The sequence below is a fragment of the Pelodiscus sinensis genome, chromosome 23, assembly GCF_052426305.1.
Source record: "Pelodiscus sinensis isolate ZL-2025 chromosome 23, ASM5242630v1, whole genome shotgun sequence".
Taxonomy (NCBI): Eukaryota; Metazoa; Chordata; order Testudines; family Trionychidae; genus Pelodiscus; species Pelodiscus sinensis.
In genome coordinates, this window is record NC_143074.1 from 11,753,070 (window position 1) to 11,773,306 (window position 20,237).

Genomic DNA, 20,237 nt, shown 5'->3' on the forward strand with positions numbered 1-20,237 from the left:
TTAACTTTTCTGTTAGAAGTCACCACATTGGGTAGTTTGTGGGGTAAGGATGTTAAAGACTAGTCGACTATCCAATAAGCAAATCCATAAGCATTTGCTTATCAGATAGTTTGACTAGTTGATAGGCACTTCCACATTCCTCCTTTGAAATGTACAAGAGCCTCCATTCGGGACTCTTGTACATTTCAAAGGAGGAATGCGGAACTCTGTGTACAGCCCGGGGCCAGCAGGAAGTCCCGCTGACTCTGGGCTGCACGCTGATGCCTTCTTTGAAATGCACAAGAGTCCCCAGTGGTGGCTCTTGTGCATTTCAAAGCCATGGAGCCCGGGATCAGCAGGGGACTCCCCAGCTGATCCTGGGTTCCCCGTGGCATTTCCTGGGGAGCCCCTTTGAATCGTGCAGATGTGTGGTTCAAAGGGACAGCCACTGCACAGCCGTGCAATTCAAAGGGGTAGCTGCCTGCAGCCCAGGGTGAGCTGGGGACTCTCCAGCTGATCCCATGCTCCCCTGGCATTTCCCCAGAACCTGGGGGCTGGGAGCTGACCCCAGGGTCCTGGGAAATACTGCATGGAGCTCAGGATCTGCTGGGGACAGTGCCCATCAACTAGTCGATGGAAATTCCATTGACTAGTCAATTAACCACATTTTAACATCCTTAGTGTGGGGTGCTTTAGTCTTATGGAATCATAGAAATGTAGGTCCGAAAGGGTCTTCGTTAAGTCATCAGGCCCAGCCCCCTGCACTATGGCAGGACCACATAAACCTAAACTATCCCTGAAAGGTGATTTTTATGCTCCCCTCCCCCCTGGGAAGTGCTCTCCAGAGCTTGAAGACACTTCTAGTTAAGAAGTTTTTCCTAATATCTAACCTTATTTTCCCTTGCTTCAAATTAAGACTATTCCTCCTTGTCCTACCTTTAATAGACTGTAGAAAAGTTGATCACTATTCTTTGATATCAACCTTTGACATCTGTCAAGACTTATGCCTCCCCTCAGCTTTCTTTTCTTAAGGTTAAACATGCCCAGTTTTTCTTTAAAAACCCCCCACTTTCCTCAGAGGTCAAATTTTTAAGGCATTTATCATTTGTTGCTCTCTAGAATCACTCCCAATTTGTCCACAGTGTTGCAAAGGTGTGGGGCCCAGAACTGGGCACAGCATTTCAAGGGAGACCTCACCGGTGCTGCTGACTGGGACAATTATTTCCTGTCACAGAAGATTCCTGTTAATATACTCTGGAATGATAGCTCTTTTTGCAGCTCTATCGCATGATTAACTAGTAGTCAGTTCGTGATCTGCTATAACCCCGATTTTTTAGCAGTACTAATATCTAGTTAGTTCTTCCCCATTTTGTTATTGTGCATTTGATTTTTTTTCTTACTAAGTGAAATGTATTTATTGTTATTTAATTTATTCTTGTTGAATACAGACCAATTCTCCAATTTGTCAAGGTTATTTTGCATTCCAATCCTATCCTCCAAAATGCTAGCAGCCCCTCTGAGTTTGTTGTTCATCCACAAAATGTATAAACATACTCTCCATTCCACTAGCCAAATCATTAATGAAAATATTTAACGCCAGGCCAAAGACTGACTCCTGAAGAGCCCCCACCAAATACTCCCTTCCAAAAGAAAATTAGATTGGTTTGGCGGGATAGAACAAATCCATGCTGGCTAATAACAGTATTTTTCCAAAGTATCAAAAAAGGCTGATAAGGCTATAATTCCCCAGGTACTTTTTAAAGAGAAGTACTATATGTCTGCCTTTGTCCAATCTTATAAAGATCATTGATGTTTTAGGAGCTCTCAAAGATACTTGTGAAGGGTTTGGATATTGCTTAGTTTAGAGGCTAGTCGCCTACTATGAATTTCATCAGGCCCTTCTGGACTTGAATATTTCTAAACTTATCTACATATTTGTAACCTGCCGTTTCCTATTTTGGCTTGCAATCCTTCCCCTTTACGAACATTAGCTGTGTTGAGGATCTGATGGTGATGAGAGGAAGCCTACGGGGTGGGTCTGTAGCTCCCCTAGAGAGGGGGTGATGGGACCAGGGGGTCGGGAGATCAATAGCTCACCCCAGGTGTGTGTGGGGGGGCTGGGGGATCCATAGCTCGCCCCAGGTGTGTGTGGGGGGGCTGGGGGATCCATAGCTCACCCCAGGTGTGTGTGGGGGGGGGGCTGGGGGATCCATAGCTCGCCCCATGTAGGGGTGTCGAAGCGGGAGGGGGGGGCGATGCTGAGAGCAGAAGGAATCGGGGCGGGGCCCGGGGCTCCACAAGGGGGGGGGGTTCTGAGACGATTCACAGCCGCGTTCCTCTTACCTGTCTCCCCGAAGCCGTCATCGTCCCCCTCCTCGCCCCGCCCGACGCTGCCCGCAGGCACGTGCGGCTCCCCGTTCGGCCCCGACATGCCGCCACCGCCGCGCGCGCCCGCCCGGCCCTGCTGCCAGACCGGACCCAAGACACAGCCGGACTCGCTCAGAACCGGCTGCAAGAAAGCCCCGCCCCTTACCCGGCTGGAACAGCGTAACTTGCCGCCCCTAACCCGAAGAAGGCGGGGCTTGCGTTGACCTAGCCACTAGGAAGCGTCAGCGGGAGCCTAAGGCGGGGCTATTGGGGAGTGACGTCCTTCCTAGCCCCGCCTGGCCCAGTGGTAAAGTCTATAGTTTTGGGCAAAGAGAGGCTGACCAAACAGCGCGGGCGGGCGGATTCTAGCTGGGGGGGGTGCCTGTCTAGGTAGCCTGAGATCCCACCCTAACCCTCCGTGAACGCTAGTGATCCCCCCTTCGTGCCCACGCTCTGCAGTCATCGCAGAGGGATTTGCAGCGCGGATTTTACATGGGTGTAACAAATACTCCGCGAACGCAGGAGAGTATCTGCAGAAATCCAGTGTGACCTTGAGGAGGAAGGGTTCACACAGCCCGCAGAGCGTCCCGTCAGAGCTTAGGCCGGTGTGTCCCCGTGAAAACTAAGCACCACAGCTTCATTTTTGGTTGCCACCTGCTTGAGAAAATATGCAGATCAGACGTTATGCCCAGAAACAATCCCGCAGATCCAATCAATCAAGTGGACTAATCTGTCAGCTGCTCACAGGTCATTTTAGGAACAGAAAACGTGTTGAATAAATTATTCACATCCCTTTGCTTTGTTATCCCCTTCTGCAGTGTGTTAGGCCCTAGAGAATTGGGCCTAGGGTGGTTATGCTAAGACAGACAGAGAAAAGTCCAGCAAAGGGTTCTGGGTAGTCCCTGAACAAAATTTGAGACATGAGTTGAGCAAGGGCATGAGACAAGCGAACAGCTGCATTTTTGTACTTGCTGAGCTGAACAGCTTGCTTAAGGAACTGATAAGAAAACTCCCCGTCTCCTCGTTGTCTGGTACTCGCCTTCTGTCTTAATAAGAAAGTTGCTAATGTATCAAGGCCACCTTGTATAGTTGGCAAGGTATGCACCCATGCTAGAAGTTTCTAACTAACAAAGGGGGGTGGGTTGCTTAAGTAAATAGTCTATGACGTGACGGAACTGTCTATATAACCCTACTTGCTATAGAAATCGGGGGCTGGTTCTTGGTAGAGACGGGCTGCTCTCTATTGTCTATTGCTCTTCAATAAAGAGCTTTGTGATTAGACCTTGCTGGTGTTGCCTGTCTCTTTGCGGTCAGACAACGAACTGAAGCCGTCTGGGTTAGAAGTCCCCGACAAGTGGTTTTCTTTAAAACCTTTTTAATCCGTCTATACTAATCATCTCTGTTTATTACATGTAGATTTATTCTTTATAAGTTAGTTTTAGGAGATATGTTCGCCTGCATAGAGCCTTTATTTGGAAGATCTTTAAGCACTTTGTAAATATTCATTAGCTCCTATAAGGTAATTTTATAGATGGCCCTACAGAGGATGGTGGCTGATTGCCAAGATCACACATTGAGGCAGTGACTAAACCCCAGGCAGGGTTCTTGTCACTCTGCCTTGCCACTAAAGCACACAGTTCCTTCCAGTTTTTATTGATCCAATTAGTTAATGGTTTAATTCATTGGCTCTCAAACTTTTTGGTCCACAGCCCAACCCACTCACCACAAACTTACATGGACCACCAGCCAACCACCCATGTTGACAAAATGGGTGCAAGAGCATGGGAGTCTGGTAGAGAGGTTAAGTTCAGGAGCAGGCTGGGGGGTCTGGTCATGAGGTTGGGTGCAGGAGCAGGTTGAGGGTGAGGGTCTGGTGCAAAGGTTATAGACAACCACCTAACCTCAGGATGATTCTTACCAACAACCACAGGACATTCCATACTAATACCAACCCTGGAACTTTCCCTTGCAACAAACCCCATTGCCAGCTTTGTCCACATATTTATTCTGCTGACACCATCATTGGACCTAACCATTTCAGTTATAAGATCAAGAACACATATTCTTGCTCATCCAGAAATATAATTTATGCCATCATGTGCCAACAGTGTTGTCTGCTATGTATATTGGACAAACTTCTCAGGCACTTTGCCAAAGAATCAATGCACACAACACAGACATCAGACTGTTTCACAAAGAAAAAACAGTTTCTTGCCATTTCAACCAGAATGGGCATTGTCTCAATGACCTGATTACCTGCATCCTGCTTCAAAGAGATTTTAACACAAGACTTCAAAGAGAAGCCTCTGAACTGTCATTCATGCTTAAATTTGACACTTTACCAATGGGCCTTAACAAAGGCTAACTATCTTACCCATTACAAAGATAGCGTTCCCGATTATCACCTCTAATATCATTATCTCATAGACATTAACCCCCCACCCCACCCTGCCTCTGTTCTAAAATCTGATTTGTCTATTTTATATGTGTTCACTTTTTTTGATTGTATCCCTTTGGTATATATGGTCGTGCCAATTTTCTTCCACAATTTGATCTGAGGAAGTGGGTCTGGCCCACGAAAGCTCATCACCTAATAAACCATCTTGTTAGTCTTTAAAGTGCTGAATAGTCCTGTCTTTTGTTTCAGCATGACCAGACTAACACGGGTACATCTCTATTACTATGGTGCGAAGTAGTGTGCAGATAGCTGGGGGTGCAGGGTTGGGATGGGATGGGAGGGGAGGATAAATAAGGGTGGGGGTACAGAGTCTAGGTGGGATGGGTGTGTGTGAAAAGGGTGAGGGGCACCTCACACCACCCACTGCCACAGCCCCCTGCTGCTCCCATTGGCCGGGATTCCTGCCAGCAGGAGCCACTTCCTCCCCTTGCGAGCCAGATTCAGTCCTCAAGGCTTGGGCTTCCCCCCACTCTTCAGTGGGAAGTTGGCACTGGTGCTCCAACCATACAGGGGTGCGTGGCTGGAGAGACTGTGGTGGGAAAAGACTGAGCCCTGAGCCTGTGGTCCACCTACAAGATGGTCATGGACCACTAGTGGTCCACAGACCACACTTTGAGAACCACTGATTTAACTGTTTCCAATAGAATAAAGTTTGTTTAAACTTGTTTTGATTTTTCCCTTTAATGATTTTAACCACAGTTAGTAGGTCACTTTCAAATCTCCTCTTTCCCTAGGACAGTGAGCACAATTTTCTCTGCCTTACTGTATAACTAAGATTTTTTTTTTTTAGACTTCATGAGTCCTATGCTTCACGTGTCATGGGAAATCATATAATTATATCATTTCTTTCATTTTATAGGCTATATTGTTAGAGATGAAAATAACTTGCAATTAGGGCAGCTGTGTGTCCCTGAGCTGAACCTGGCACAAAGACTGAATTGAGGAGTTTTTCAGTTCTAATTGAGATTGAATTTTCAATACACAAGGAACCATGTCCTGACTTAACATCACAGTATGTCCTGTATCTTTCCTTAGCATAGCTTGAATGCATTCTGCTGGGTTAGGGCCCCATACTATCCCCTGCACCACCACCCAAAAGCCACCTGTGGTAAGCAGTGTCCAGCTGGAGCCTGCATTCCAAACCCTGTCCCCTGTCCTGAACCCCTCCTGCACCCCAAACTCCTGCTGTAGCTCTGAGTCCTCTTGTACCCAAATACTCATCCAGAGCCTACACCTTGAACCCCCCCGCTGAGGTAGATCCTGAATTGCATTTAAATTAAAAAAGTGATGTCATGCTTAAAAAGTTTGGAAAGCACTGGTCTTGAGATACTAGAGGAGCATGTAGCAGTGAGAGAAATTAACAAAGCACATGGGAGGAGTAGATAAAATTAAGAGTACAGGCAGTCCCCTAGTTGCGCGGATCCGACTTATGTTGGATCCGCAGTTACGAACGGGGCTTTTCTCGCCCCGGAGAACACGGGCGTCGGGACCGCCCAGATGCGCCGCGGTCCCGCCGCCCGTGTCCTCCGGGGCGAGAAAAGCTGCTCCGCGTCTCCCTGGTCTGCTGGGGAGGAGGCCCCCAGCAGACCAGGGAGACGTGGAGCAAAGCCACGGAGGACGTGGGCAGTGGGGCAGCCCAAACGCAGGGGTCTCCAGCAGACCAGGGAGACGAGGAGCAAAGCCTCGGAGGACGCCGGCAGCGGGACAGCCCAGACGCGCCGCGGTCCCGCTGCCCGCATCCTCCGCGGCTTAGCTCCGCGTCTCCTTAGTCTGCTGGGGGGGCCTAAATGTCTCCCCCCCCCGCAATGGGCTTGCTTCCAACTCCTCCCCAACTCTGTATGGCCCCATGCAATCCTGCCCTGTTAGTCTGCATCTGCACCGACCTCCTAATAAATCTGCTAGTCTCTACGGGGCCACAGGACTCCTCGTTGTTTTTGCACCTGGGCAGCGAATCAAGCATCTCAAACGCGAGCCCAGCAGAGGCGCTCTAACCTTAAGGCCTCCTCTGCTCTGGAGTCAAGCCTCTGGCGCTTGGTGCCGACGCCCTCCCTCGCCGTTTTTTGTGAAGCGAAGATGGCAGCAGCCTGCGGCGGCTGGAGGTGCCTGGGGCAGCTCCCATGGAGGCTGAGGGCTGCTGGCCAGGCGGCTGGAGCGAGGCTTTTGCGGGCCCAGAGCAGGGGTTACTGCATCCGATTTGGGACAGGACGCTACGCACGAGGCCGAGCACTGAAGAACAGCCGCATGCTAGTGGGGGCTGCTTTTGCCCTGGGAGGCACCTTCGGCCTGTTCCAGACTCTCCATTACCCCTTAAAGGCGCAGGAGCCCCTTGCAGAGCAGCAGGCAGCCAAGGTAATCTCCTCCCTCTTCAGGGTGTTGCTGGAAATCCCGGTGCTCCTTGCAATCCTTGCGGAACACAGGGCTCCATGCTGCTTTCCCATCCCCCATTAACAAGGGATTCTGAAATGATACGGCTCTCCCTGTTTAATCTGTATTTTTATCCTGACCCCCAAATAGCTCCCATTTTTGGAGGTGCATGCTGAAATCTTGGTCCCTACTTTTAATAAAATGTTATAGGGTGGCATCGTTTCTTCCTCCCCTCCCGCACAGATTTCTCCTCAGGACGTGTTTCTAATTTTGTTCATTTTTCAGATAGTATTTTCCCTTCTAACGTCCTGTAATTGAGTTTCCAGATTAAAAGTCTATAAACGTCTCTCAAATGATCAATGGCGTTTTTTCCCCAATTTACTGAATCTGCAAATCTATTTGTAGCTTTCCCTGAATGCACTATTAATTGCTTCTTTAAAAACAATAAGTTAATTAACATTTTCCTTGCCTATGTGCGAATGAGACACTAACAAAAGGGAAGCCATAAGGTTACAATAGACTCCCTAAAAATGCCCCCAAGTTTTACTAAAAACTCTGGTGTATCAAAACTAAACTAAAACCCCCATCCTGCAAGACATACACAGATCCCTAATTTTAGTCAATAGAAAGAAAATAATCTTGTTAGTTTCAGCTTTGTTTTACTCTATTGACTTTCTGGCTTTCATACACTAGCACAATGCAGCAATATTTGGGGGTGGCAATACTTAATGAGAATGTTTAAATAAAAAAATCAGGCTTTTATGATTGACACATCTGTAATATCAGATGTTTTTAGAAAACAACATTTAAATTATTAAAATCTCTGTCAAAACTACCCAACATTATCCTCTTCGAAATTATTCATAAAAAGCAATTTTAATAGTTAAAAGTAGTTATGGGACAGAGAGAACAACAATGCTATACACTTACAAAGGGCTTTCCATCAACTAACGACTTGCTGCAAATACCCTGACGGGTTATGGAAATGAAAAACTAGGCAAAATGGTGGCACGCTGAAAAAGCTAGGGGGGGGGGGAGAAGCTGTTCTAGATTTGATCCTAACAAATAGGGAGGAGCTGGTTGAGAATTTGAAAGTGGAAGGCAGCTTGTGTGAAAGTGATCATGAAATCATAGAGTTCACAACCTTAAGGAAGGGTAGAAGGGAGAACAGCAAAATAGAGACAATGGATTTCAGGAAGGCGGATTTTGGTAAGCTCAGAGAGCTGATAGGTAAGGTCTCATGGGAGTTGAGACTGAGGGGAAAAAACAACTGAGGAGAGTTGGCAGTTTTTCAAAGGGACATTGTTAAGGGCCCAAAAGCAAGCTTTTCTGATGTGTCGGAAAGATAGAAAATACGGCAAAAGACCGTCTTGGCTTAACCACAAGATCTTGCATGATCTAAAAATAAAAAGGAGTTATATAAAAAATGGAAACTAGGACAAATTACAAAGGATGAATATAGGCAAACAGCACAGGAATGCAGGGGCAAGATTAGAAAAGCAAAGGCACAGAATGAGCTCAAACTAGCTACCGGAATAAAAGGGAAACAAGACGACTTTTTATAAATACATTAGAAGCAAGAGGAAGACCAAAGAGAGGGTAGGCCCACTGGTCAGTGAGGAGGGAGAAACAGTAACAGGAAACTTGGAAATGGCAGAGATGCTCAATGACTTCTTTGTTTCGGTATTCACCGAGAAGTCTGTAGGAATGCCTAACATAGTGAACGCTGGTGGGAAGGGGGTAGTTTTAGAAGGTGAAATAAAAAAAGAACAAGTTAAAAATCACCTAGAAAAGATAGATGCCTGCAAGTCACCAGGGCCTGATGAAATGCATCCTAGAATACTCAAGGAGCTGATAGAGGAGGTATCTGAGCCTCTAGCTATCATCTTTGGAAAATCATGGGAGACAGGAGAGATTCCAGAGGACTGGAAAAGGGCAAATATAGTGCCCATCTATAAAAAGGGAAACAAGAACAACCCAGGAAACTACAGACCCGTTAGTTTAACTTCTGTGCCAGGGAAGATAATGGAGCGAGTAATTAAGGAAATCATCTGTAAACACTTGGAAAGTGGCAAGGTGATAGGGAACAGCCAGCATGGATTTGTAAAGAACAAATCATGTCAAACCAATCTGATAGCTTTGATAGGATAATAAGTCTTGTGGATAAGGGAGAAGCGGTGGATGTGGTATACCTAGACTTTAGTAAGGCGTTTGATACTGTCTTGCATGATATTCTTATCAATAAACTAGGTAAATACAACTTAAATGGGGCTACTATAAGGTGGGTGCATAACTGGCTGGAGAACCGTACTCAGAGAGTAGTTATTAATGGTTCACAATCCTGCTGGAAGGGGATAACAAGTGGGTTTCCGCAGGGGTCTGTTTTGGGACCGGCTCTATTCAATATCTTCATCAACGATTTAGATATTGGTATAGAAAGTACGCTTATTAAGTTTGCAGATGATACCAAGCTGGGAGGGGTTGCGACTAATCTGGAGGATAGGGTCATAATTCAAAATAACCTGGACAAATTGGAGAAATGGTCTGAGGTAAATAGGATGAAGTTTAATAAAGACAAATGCAAAGTGTTCCACTTAGGAAGGAACAATCAGTTTCATACATACAGAACGGGAAGCGACTGTCTGGGAAGGAGTACGGCAGAAAGGGATCTAGGGGTTATACTGGACCACAAGTTGAATATGAGTCATCAATGTGATGCTGTTGCAAAGAAAGCAAACATGATTCTGGGATGCATTAACAAGTGTGTTGTGAGCAAGACACGAGAAGTCATTCTTCCGCTTTACTCTGCACTGGTTAGGCCTCAGTTGGAGTATTGTGTTTAGTTCTGGGCACCGCATTTCAAGAAAGATGTGGAGAAATTGGAGAGGGTTCAGAGAAGAGCAACGAGAATGATTAAAGGTCTAGAGAACATGAGCTATGAGGGAAGACTGAAGGAATTGGGTTTGTTTAGTTTAGAAAAGAGAAGATTGAGGGGGGACATGATAGCAGTTTTCAGATATCTAAAAGGGTGTCATAAGGAGGAGGGAGAAAACTTGTTCATCTTGGCCTCTGGGGATAGAACGAGAAGCAATGGGCTTAAACTGCAGCAAGAGAGATTTAGGTTGGACATTAGGAAAAAGTTCCTAACTGTCAGGGTAGTCAAACACTGGAATAAATTGCCCAGGGAGGTTGTGGAATCTCTATCTCTGGAGATATTTAAGAGTAGGTGAGATAAATGTCTATCAGGGATGGTCAGTATTTGGTCCTGCCATGAAGGCAGGGGACTGGACTCGATGATCTCTCGAGGTCCTTTCCAGTCCTATGAGTCTATGTGTTTTATAACTTATGAATAATAAGAAAAGCACATTAAATGTCTATTGTATAATTGCATTTTGGCTAATACTGTTGGTCTGATGCTTTATTCCTTGTGCACCCAGCTTTCTCAGTTAAGATATGGTGCACAAACTATTCAAGATCAGATTCTTTTTTTATACATTTTCAGTCAATGCCTTGCAACCACTATTACAAAAAAAAAAAAGTCATTGCTTCCTGGCAAATTTTTTTTTTTTTTTTTTTTAAATACAGTAGAGTCCGGATTATCCAACCTTTGGTAATCCGACATTCCGCTTTATCTGACCCTGCAGCTCCTGGGGACAAAGCGGTGCTGGCAGGAGCGGCATTAGTGGCCCCAGGGCATGGGCCGGGAGAATGGCCCCGCTCGCTGCCTGGTCGCTCTCTAGGAGCCGCTGATGCTGCTCCTGCCAGTGCTGCTTCATCCCCGGGAGCTGCAGGGTTGGATAAAGAGCAGGCAGGGAGAATGGCCCCGCTCGCTGCCACGTCGCTTTCTGGAGCTGCTGATGCCTGCAGCTCCCGGGGACGAAGCGGCACTGGCAGGAGCGGCATCAGCGGCTCCAGGAGAACAATGGGGCAGCGAGCGGGGCCGGGTGCCTGGGAGCTACAGAGTGGGAAGGGGCCAGGGCCAGGCAGGGATGGGGACCAAGCGGCCCCAGCTACAGTAGAGTCCCTATCATCCAACATTTTTGGTAATCCAACCACCTATTGGTCCCATTTAGGTCGGATGATAGGGACTCTACTGTATGTCAATTGTAGTGTTTGTAGTATAAACGTTCTGCTTGGGACATGGGTTTTGTTTTGTTTTTTTGTTTGACTTTAGAGCTTTTTCTTTTTGGTTTGTTTTTTAGGTTGGTAATTATCTTAGGTTGGATGGTTGGATTTGTGTGTGTGTGTGGGAGGGGGGATTCTTATGGTAACTTGGTCCCTAAGCTATAGGATTCAATTGGGAAAAATCATATATTCTTAGATTGGAGTTATTACAATAGGGTATTGCCATATTTAGAAAATTAGATATTCGTTATGCAAAAATAGTGTAATGACATTGGAAGAAAACACTAGTTAACCAGGAGTATGAGCTTTGATTTGGATGATCAGATTGTGATCTCAGTACCAAATATCAGCAATTGCAATTTAAAATTCATCTGGAAGAGAAAGTGATTTTTGAGTTGAAGTTACAGAACTTTGTTTTTTTTCTCCCTCAGCTCCCTGCTGGTAGCCTGCAGTTGACCCTGTACCAATACAAAACCTGCCCATTCTGCAGTAAGGTCCGTGCCTTCCTTGATTACCATGGGGTGCCTTATGAAGTTGTGGAGGTGAACCCAGTAATGAGGAAGGAGATCAAATTCTCCTCCTACAGAAAGGTGCCCATTCTTTTAGCCAACGCTGGAAACACTCTGGTGAGTCTCTGCTTCTCAAAAGACCTTGGTTTGGGGATTTATATCTAACACTGGGTCACTAGCCAAGGCACATGAAGCCTGTAGATTGAGAGAATGTGCTAAAAATAAAGGACCATTTTACAGCTGCATACTTAGCTGCCTCATTCTTGTTTTGCTGAGCACTTGCAAGGCCTAATGTTCCCTAACAGTGAGAAGCCAGGCTACTGTTAGAGAGTCCCCCAATAGGCTTGGGGGAAGGTAAGCCTTTAAAGTCTGCGATCTTTAGTGATCCTACTCTCATGCAGGACTCAAACAACTAGTACTGAAGTCCATCGGAGTTACTTGTATTCTGTGGGGTGGAAGAATTGACACCCAAAGACAAATATGTAACTGTATATTTTCTCACTATTTTGGTTTTTGGCCAGTATGGTAGATAGCGTTTATTTTGGTAAACATGTAACTGCTGAAATTTTGAAAGACGGCTCCCTGCACTGCTGTGTCTGATACAGAGGCAGCAGCGGGCATGAGGGGGGAGATGTGTATATGCTATCACGTCCCTAGTAGATATAGGAGGCCCCTGACTTGCAACCGCCCGAGTTCCAACACCCCGCACTTACAACCATTTTTGTAAGTGCGGAAGGGGCCAAAAAACCCCAACTTACGTCCTTGGCCCGCATTTATGACGGTGCACGGTGCCTGTTGTAAATGTGGGTTTGAGTTACGACGCTTCCGACTTGCTTCGCTTCCCCCCGAACCAATCGTGATGCAAGTCGGGGGCCTCCTGTTTATGGCTATAAACAAATCTACACTACTATGGAAATAAACAGGAATTTGGGGAAGAAGGTACTTGCAGAGGACTTAGGCTCCAAAGGGGTTCAGTTGGCAGAGCTTGTTATGAGCACCTCTTTCTTAACTCCATTTTAATTCTGTTTTGCAGCAACTGAATGACTCTTCAATGATCATCAGTGCAATCAAGACCTATCTTGTTTCCAGGTAAGGAACTGGGACAGTAAAACTACAGTTGAGATTGTAAATTGCCTTAGGCACACTAGAAAACAAGGGCACATTACTGTTTGTATGTGCATGTTTATAGACAAAGTGATTTTTTTCTGTACAAAGAGGAGTTAAAAATTAAATGTATGAAATCTTTTTCTGATTTTTGTGGGGGGGGGGGAGAATCAGAATGTCAGGAAATAAATCAGTTTGCTACTCTTGTGCAGGTCACAAAGAGCTCAAATAAGGAATGGAGAAGGTTACACCTTGGATAACTTGTACTTTTATTCCTTTGTGCGGTGTAGAGAAATTGAAATATAAGACACTTTTTAGCTGCAGGTGACCAGGCCCACTGTGGGGGGGGGCTGCCCCCATGACCTGATGACTCAAAGGGGGCTGGTGTGGTGTGCTTCGGATTGCACTTTGGGCTGGCTGCCCCACCCTGTCCCTTCTGTCGAGACCCCATCCCTTCTGGGGTGCAGAACTGACCCCCAACCTTGCCCAGGGACCTGCAGATACTGTCGGTTCCGCTGCAGCTTAATATTCTGGAATCTTGTTAATGCTTACTGAAGGTTATTTGGAGTGAAACCTACATGTACTCTCTTTCATTAGTTTCTTGCCTTACATTAAAACACACTGTTATGAAATAGTTTGTGGCTTCAGTGTGCTTTACTGTTTTCTTTTCATGTACCTTAAATATGTTTTCCCCTTAGTCTTGTATGCATGCACTCACTACATAGTTACAACAATGCATTATAGTAAAAATATATTTGGGATGATAATGTGCATGTATAGAGTCAATTTTCAGATTGAAACCGCTCTAAAAATGACACATTTATTTTCTATCCATGATTCCAGATCAAATTTGCTCAGATCTTGAGAATCAAAAGATGCTTTGTAGGCTTGGAGAAAGGGGAGACTTTGAAATCCACTGACCTTTTGCTCCCACCCCCAAACAGGATTCAAACCATTTGTACTGAAGCCAGAGGGAGTTGTATTCTATAGAGAAAGAGAATTACAACTGAAGGACGAGTATTTTAATGGTATATTTTCTCTCTAGGCTGTTTTGTTTTGTTTCCCCCTAATGGCTAATCTCATCGTGTGTGTGTGTGTGTGTGTGTGTGTGTGTGTGTGTGTGTGTGTGTGTGTGTGTGTGTGTGTGTGTGTGTGTGTGTGTGTGTGTGTGTGTGTGTGTGTGTGTGTGTGTGTGTGTGTGTGTGTGTATTATATCAGCTCCACAATCCCATTACAATCAGCAAGTTTTTGTTTTTGTGTTTTTTACAGTCAAACTACACTTCAGGATGGAGAGGAATTCTGAAAGAGAAAATACAAATTGCATGTAGATGGCCCTTAGATTTAAAGCCCCTAAGCTGCCTCCTCATGTTGTTAGAGTAGCCAGAGCTTTGTTGTACCAAAAGAGGACTTCTAGCAACTGTTTTTTCAGTAACCCAGGGAGAACAGCATGCAGATCCTGACTCTGTTTCTCTCCTCAGGAAGAAGAGTTTAGAAGAGATTGTGTCATTTTATCCTGCTATGAAATCTGTGAACGAGAAGGGCAAGGAGGTGATGGAGTATGGGAACAAATACTGGCTCATGCTGGATGATATGGAGACCCAGCATATGTATCCCATCAAAGAAGCTAGGGTGTAAGTATTTCATGTGCTAGAAGTCTCTGAGCTGGTTTTGCAGCACCTGTCTTGTATAATCTTGGAAAACATGAACATCCACCTTCAAATGCTGCTCTTGACATCATACCTATCAGGCACCCCTAAATAACTGCAGTGGTTTTGATTCAAGTAACTTCTTTGTTTAATTTGCAATGTGAAATTCTCTAGTTTGGTGTACCCTAAGCCCCAGCCATTGCACCAATTTCCTCCCTTTCCTTCTGTCCCTGCTTTCTTCCCATAGAGAGATGCCCCTTTGGGCTCCTGAGTTAGCCAGAAGGCTCACTTGGGATTGTTTAATGTTGGGGAAAACCCGTGAATAAGGGACACTCATTCCTTGTAGGCCGACCAGCCTGCTTGCAATAATAGAGAATCTAGAGTTTTAGTTTGTTTTATCCAGCTGGAGTTTGACATTGGAGCAGCTCAGTGACTTCAGCAGCATACATTCTGTATTGGCCATGTGTGTAGAAAGCCTGACAGCCAATCAATCACCTTTCCATTGGGAAATACACCTTATCCCTCCTGACCATAGTTTAGGGATATTACCAGTGTAACAGGCTGGATGGGAATTCTGTTGCAGTCCCGTCCTCTGCAGAAGCTCCAGCTACAATCATTCTGATCTCAGCTGCATCATCCTCCCCTGGCTCAATGTATCCCCCTTATTCACTTAAACTACTTTCTTGGGATGTCTATAGGGAGGAAATGAAGTGGCGAGAATGGGCAGATAACTGGCTTGTTCACCTTATCTCTCCCAACGTTTATCGAACACCGAGGGAAGCCCTGGCATCTTTTGATTACATTGTCCGTGAGGGCAAGTTTGGGACTATGGAAGGCTTTTTTGCCAAGTACATGGGGGCCATTGCCATGTTCTTCATCAGCAAGAGGCTGAAGACCAGGTTGGTACCACTGATGCAGTGACACAGCAAGAGAATAGCTCTTTGTCCCATTGGTTTTTAAGCATCTTACCCATGAACTTCAAATGGTAACACTCTGTGTCTCAAACACATTAAATAGGCATTTGCCCTAGAAATAAAGTGGAATTCTGTTCTGAGGATCAGTTTGGATACTTTTCTCATTCTGATCATTGTATCTAAGTGATCACTATGTTTGGAACCATACTATTTTTCAAATCAGACAGGGCAAAATCTCCATTTCAAGGTCAGATTTTTAGTTTAAGATTCGCTCCATGGCACATCACTCTAGTTATAACTGGTACTCCCCTAAACTGTAATGTTTATGTACAGTTGAATGCCATTCAGTGATGCAAAATCCTTTTCTGCCTTTGAAAAGATAGGATTTGGTACTCATTTGTTCTGAGCCACTTAAATCTCCACTGACCAGCACAATCAGAAGCTGCCTTTTGGGAAGTAATATTTTATTCCCATAGACTGAACAATCCCTACTCATGGAACTAGTTCCACTGTAGCCCCACCATTTAAGTAGTACACCCAGAGGATTTTTCCCTTTTTAGATCTTTGTCTTTCCACAAGACACTGGATTAAAGAAGACACTTATCAATTGGTATACAATAAATGGTCAAGGAAGAGTCCAGACTAATTGTTTAGTGTGACACACTGAGTTAGCGATTGAGAGAGAATGAGAGAGAATTACTCTCCATGATTTCTAGAATTCTGGTCTTTTGCTTTAACTGCTAGATCAAATAACTTCTTAACCGCCTAATCAAATTAAAGAAGTCCAATCAATACTTGAAGCCCTTCTGAACTTCTGCTTGAATCAGGTGCACAAGTTAAGCACACAAGTTAATTCATAGTAAGGATGTTAAATTTCCATTGACTACTCAATTAGTCGATAAGGGGGGAAACTGCAGAGCTGCAGCAGCTCTTCCTACATTGGAAAGGCAGAGACACAGTGGAAGACTGGGCGTGAGCTGGGACAGCTGAGCCCTGGCTTGTGCCCAGTCCCCCTCTGTGCCACTGCCTCCGCCCTCCTGTGGAGACAGTGCTAGGGAGAACTGGCTTAAGCTGGCTCCCCTCCACAGCACCAGCTCCTGCTATCCCCACTCTTGCTGCTTAATAGAGGCAGCAGGAGGTGGGGGGAGAAGTGACTAGTCAAGTAGTGACTCAACTATCCAGTTAGCCTAGGCTTATCGGGTAGTTGACTACTCGACTAGTTGCTTACATTCCTATTCATAGTCATCTTTAAAAATATCCAAGTCTTTCTATTCGCTGTCTGAAATACATTCCCTGTCTCTGGCCATATATCAATCCATTGGAAGTGTGATGGGAGGGGAAGATTAGAGAGAGGAATGAACCAGTTAGAGGACACTATATTTTCTCTTAACATTTTTTCTTAACACAGGCACCATCTCCAGGATAATGTCCGAGAAGATTTGTACAAAGCAGCCAATGACTGGGTTAAAGCTGTTGGCAAACACAGACCATTCATGGGTGGCAGCCAGCCGAATCTCGCTGACTTGGTAATGGTCAAGACTTTTGGTCTCTGTATTTAAATTATCATCCATCTATCCATGCACATAGTATGATATAGGTGCGACTGATTATGTATAAAATATGGTCTATAGACTAGATATCTCATTTGAGTATGCTATATAGAGGTGAAAGTTGTGTAGTCAAATAGTGTGTTACAGGTGAGGGGTGAGTATGTTTACTCCATTGCACAATATGGTGATACTTCAGGAACGTACACACACAGCCAATACAGAATGTATACCTTATAAACAGCATGACTTCCTAGAGAGTAAGGCATTATCAATCAGTCTGAAGTAATGACAGTTTACAAGATAAGCTTTCACTTCTGCAACTGGAGTTTGTAAGTGGGACTCCTTCAGGTCATTAGGTTGGCATGCATAGATCAGACTTCAAGATTGGAGCCTTGAGCCGTTTCCTGCATCATTAGCTCTCATAAATAATGAGTGATATTTTTGTTTGTTTTGTTCTGAAGCAATGTCTCCATAAAGAGTTTTTATATGAAGCTGGATACCATGTCAGTTCTTTAATCGCTTTCCTTTTACTCCGTCTCCCTAAAATCATGCCTGTTTTATTAGGCACTGCCTATTTGTCCAGCTTTTTTTGTGTAATCTCTGATGATTGGAATGGAGATAGGGAAAGGAGTAGAGTTTTGAGCCACTTAAATCTGAAGCCTTATTTCACCTGTATTCCAGATTCAATGTTATCTATATTAATTTCCAAACTTTCTCTACTCCTTTGGCACAGGCAGTGTATGGGGTCCTACGGGTCATGGAAGGGCTGGAAGCCTATGATGATATGATGAATCATACCATGATTCAGCCTTGGTACCATCGGATGGAGAAGGCCATTGGGGAGGCTGAAGTCACGAACTGGCAACTGCTGCAGCCTCCTTTCTAAAATCATTGGACAGAAAAACATTACAAAGGAAAGACCTTCCGTTTTAAAAATAGAACGGATGGGCTCTTCTTCCTGGACTGAGGGTGCAAGCACACAGATTATCCATCTTGGAACTAATAAGGGGTTTTGTGAGATCAAGAAAGCAGGAAGGGACAGATGTGCACAGCAAAGTATTTGTGAAATTTAGAATAATAGAAATATGCAAAAGATGCTGACCTTGGACCTCACTGGAGAGGAAGGTAAATTCTGATTAAACAGTGAAGTACAGCAAATTGACTTTCTTGTGGTGAGTCTGATACTTAAGAGTATGTTTGTTTGTTTTTTAAACCACTATACTGGTAGAGTCTGCTTGGACTCTGGAGCAGAAGCAATATTTAAAATCTGTTCAGTGTTGACTTCAGGCTGTACCTCCACATTTGTCCAAGTTGTCTTGAGTGTCTTCCTGACTATTTGAGATACTGTGTAACTCTTAAATGGCATTAGGATTTGATCTGCAATAGCATCCTGTAAGTGTAGGGCTGTGGGAAATGGGAGAATCAGCAGCACTGAGGAAGGGATCCCTTTGATGGAAAAGACCTGCTCTTTGCAGGCTATGTGCTTCCAGTCATCCAAGTGATCTCCATTTAAACTGTTATGTCAAGAGCTGATTTTCTTTGTTGTCAGTGGCAATATAGGCATGATTCCTTTTTCTATGCAGAATATGGCATGAGGGGCTTCTAATCTATCAGGAAATAGAGACCCAGGAAACGCAACCTAGGATGAAGAAAAAAATACTAAATGATTATTTGAAAGGAAAGATTTCTACCATGAGTTACATTAAAAATCTTCCTGGAAATATGCCATATAACTTATTGTACTGGAAAGAGTGAGTGCTAGTGGATTCTGAAGTCTTCTGTGACTCTGTCTAGATCAGGGTGGAAACCTAAGGCTTGGCTTGTTCTCCTTTCGCTCCCCCCCCCCCCCCACTGTCCACCCCATGGGGCTGGAGCATACAGTCTATTAGGCTGGGCTCCCCTAGGCTCTAGTGTGCACGAGGGGAATGTGGAGAGTGTCTTCTTAGTTAGGGGCCATGTCACTGAGGGTTGGTGGTTGTTTTGTGTTTTGCTTCTCACTTGTGTGGCTCCTGACTGATTTTTATGCGAGTCAGCAGCCTCTGACTCAGAAAAGTTTCCCCACCCCTGTTCTAGATGCTTCTGTTATACAAGAGCAATAAAGGCTTTGCTGTGTGGAGTGGGAGCCATTGCTGTAGGCTGTTTTGTACAGTATGAAATTCCTGGAACTAGTATTTCCTCACTGAGCTGTGGCTTACACTAGTGCAGTGCAGAAATGCTGGTTGGTACCTGTCTTCATGACCTAAGACATAGGGAAGCCTTTCAGTTCTGGCTGCAGTTGGAGTGGGAGCCGCCCTATGAATGGGTCTAGGTTTTAATTAAGGAAATTAACTGCTTGGAATAATCCTTTGCATGGCATCATGGGCGTTGTAAAAGAAAATGGTTATCCAGGAAATTGTGGGTGCAGATGACACATCATCAATGCAGAAAATTGTACTTCATGTTAGCAGAAGTTTGCTTTTGCTCTGTCCTAAGTGGTGTGTGTTTCATTGTACAGAAGCTACTGTATAGATACTTCAGAAGGAAAATGAGGTGCGAATTCTAGTCTGGACTAAATGAGTAGTTGTGGGAGAGAAAGAATGTTTGCAATAAAAACAAACTGGTACTATTCTGGCTGTTTACATTTATTTAATCACTTGTGCACTTAACTATCAGTACACCTGCAACCTAGTTCAACAGTACGTTTTTAGCGTTAAAGATGATTATTTTTCATACCATGCTTGAGTATGTATGGCTATGAAAGAGAGATGACAAACACATTTCTTTTAATCTGTGATATATTGAACCAAAAAAAAAAAAATCTGACACTAGAAAAACATTTACCACTTGCCCACCCTCCATGAGGACTTAGGAGCCAGCATATACTGATGTGACAGCTGTGTAAACAAGCTGTCACTGGTTCAGAACTGCCCTGGCACCTTGCTAAGAAGTATTTGTCCCCAGCCTGAACACCTGCCCCGGTCCCAATCCCATGCCTACACGTGCAAGTGCCTGGAGTGAGCTCCATATGGCTAGCTTTCAGCATGCCTACTGCCTGGCTAAGGGGGGGCGAGATCTGAGTCTGTGCCCCACCCTCCTGGTGAAACAAGGGGTCAGTGGAATACGAAATTCAGCCCCCTTAGCGGCTGCCCTGGACCTGACTCCTCCCCTAGCAGTGGGGTTTACCCCTCCCCCGGGCCCGACTCAGCCCCACCCGCTCCCCGGTGCAGCCCTCGACCCCTAGC

General features: G+C 45.0%; 2 protein-coding genes across 6 annotated transcripts in view; one reads left to right on the forward strand and one right to left on the reverse strand.

The window, feature by feature from the left end:
• Positions 1-6,931, reverse strand: part of BBLN (bublin coiled coil protein) — a 14,470-nt gene extending 7,539 nt beyond the window's left edge. For 4 of the 5 annotated variants that reach the window (XR_012897191.2, XR_016347769.1, XM_075905640.2 and 1 more), the window contains exons 1-2: positions 6,797-6,931; positions 2,323-3,000 (exon numbers count right to left, since the gene is read on the reverse strand). Coding sequence is in view for 3 of the 5 variants with exons in the window: in XM_075905640.2 (XP_075761755.2) it covers positions 2,323-2,410 (88 nt within the window). In the remaining 2 variants the exon portion in view is untranslated. Of the gene's footprint in view, positions 1-2,322; positions 3,001-6,796 lie in introns of those variants that run through there. The other variant, XM_075905642.2, reaches the window with a different exon arrangement.
• On the forward strand, positions 6,878-19,623 carry PTGES2 (prostaglandin E synthase 2). Its single transcript, XM_006119028.3, has 7 exons — positions 6,878-7,153; positions 11,725-11,919; positions 12,836-12,891; positions 14,385-14,537; positions 15,251-15,451; positions 16,875-16,992; positions 17,750-19,623. The coding sequence occupies exons 1-7, from the start codon at positions 6,878-6,880 to the stop codon at positions 17,900-17,902; spliced, it is 1,152 nt and encodes a 383-aa protein (XP_006119090.3). The 3' UTR covers positions 17,903-19,623.
• The last annotated feature ends 614 nt before the right edge of the window (positions 19,624-20,237 follow it).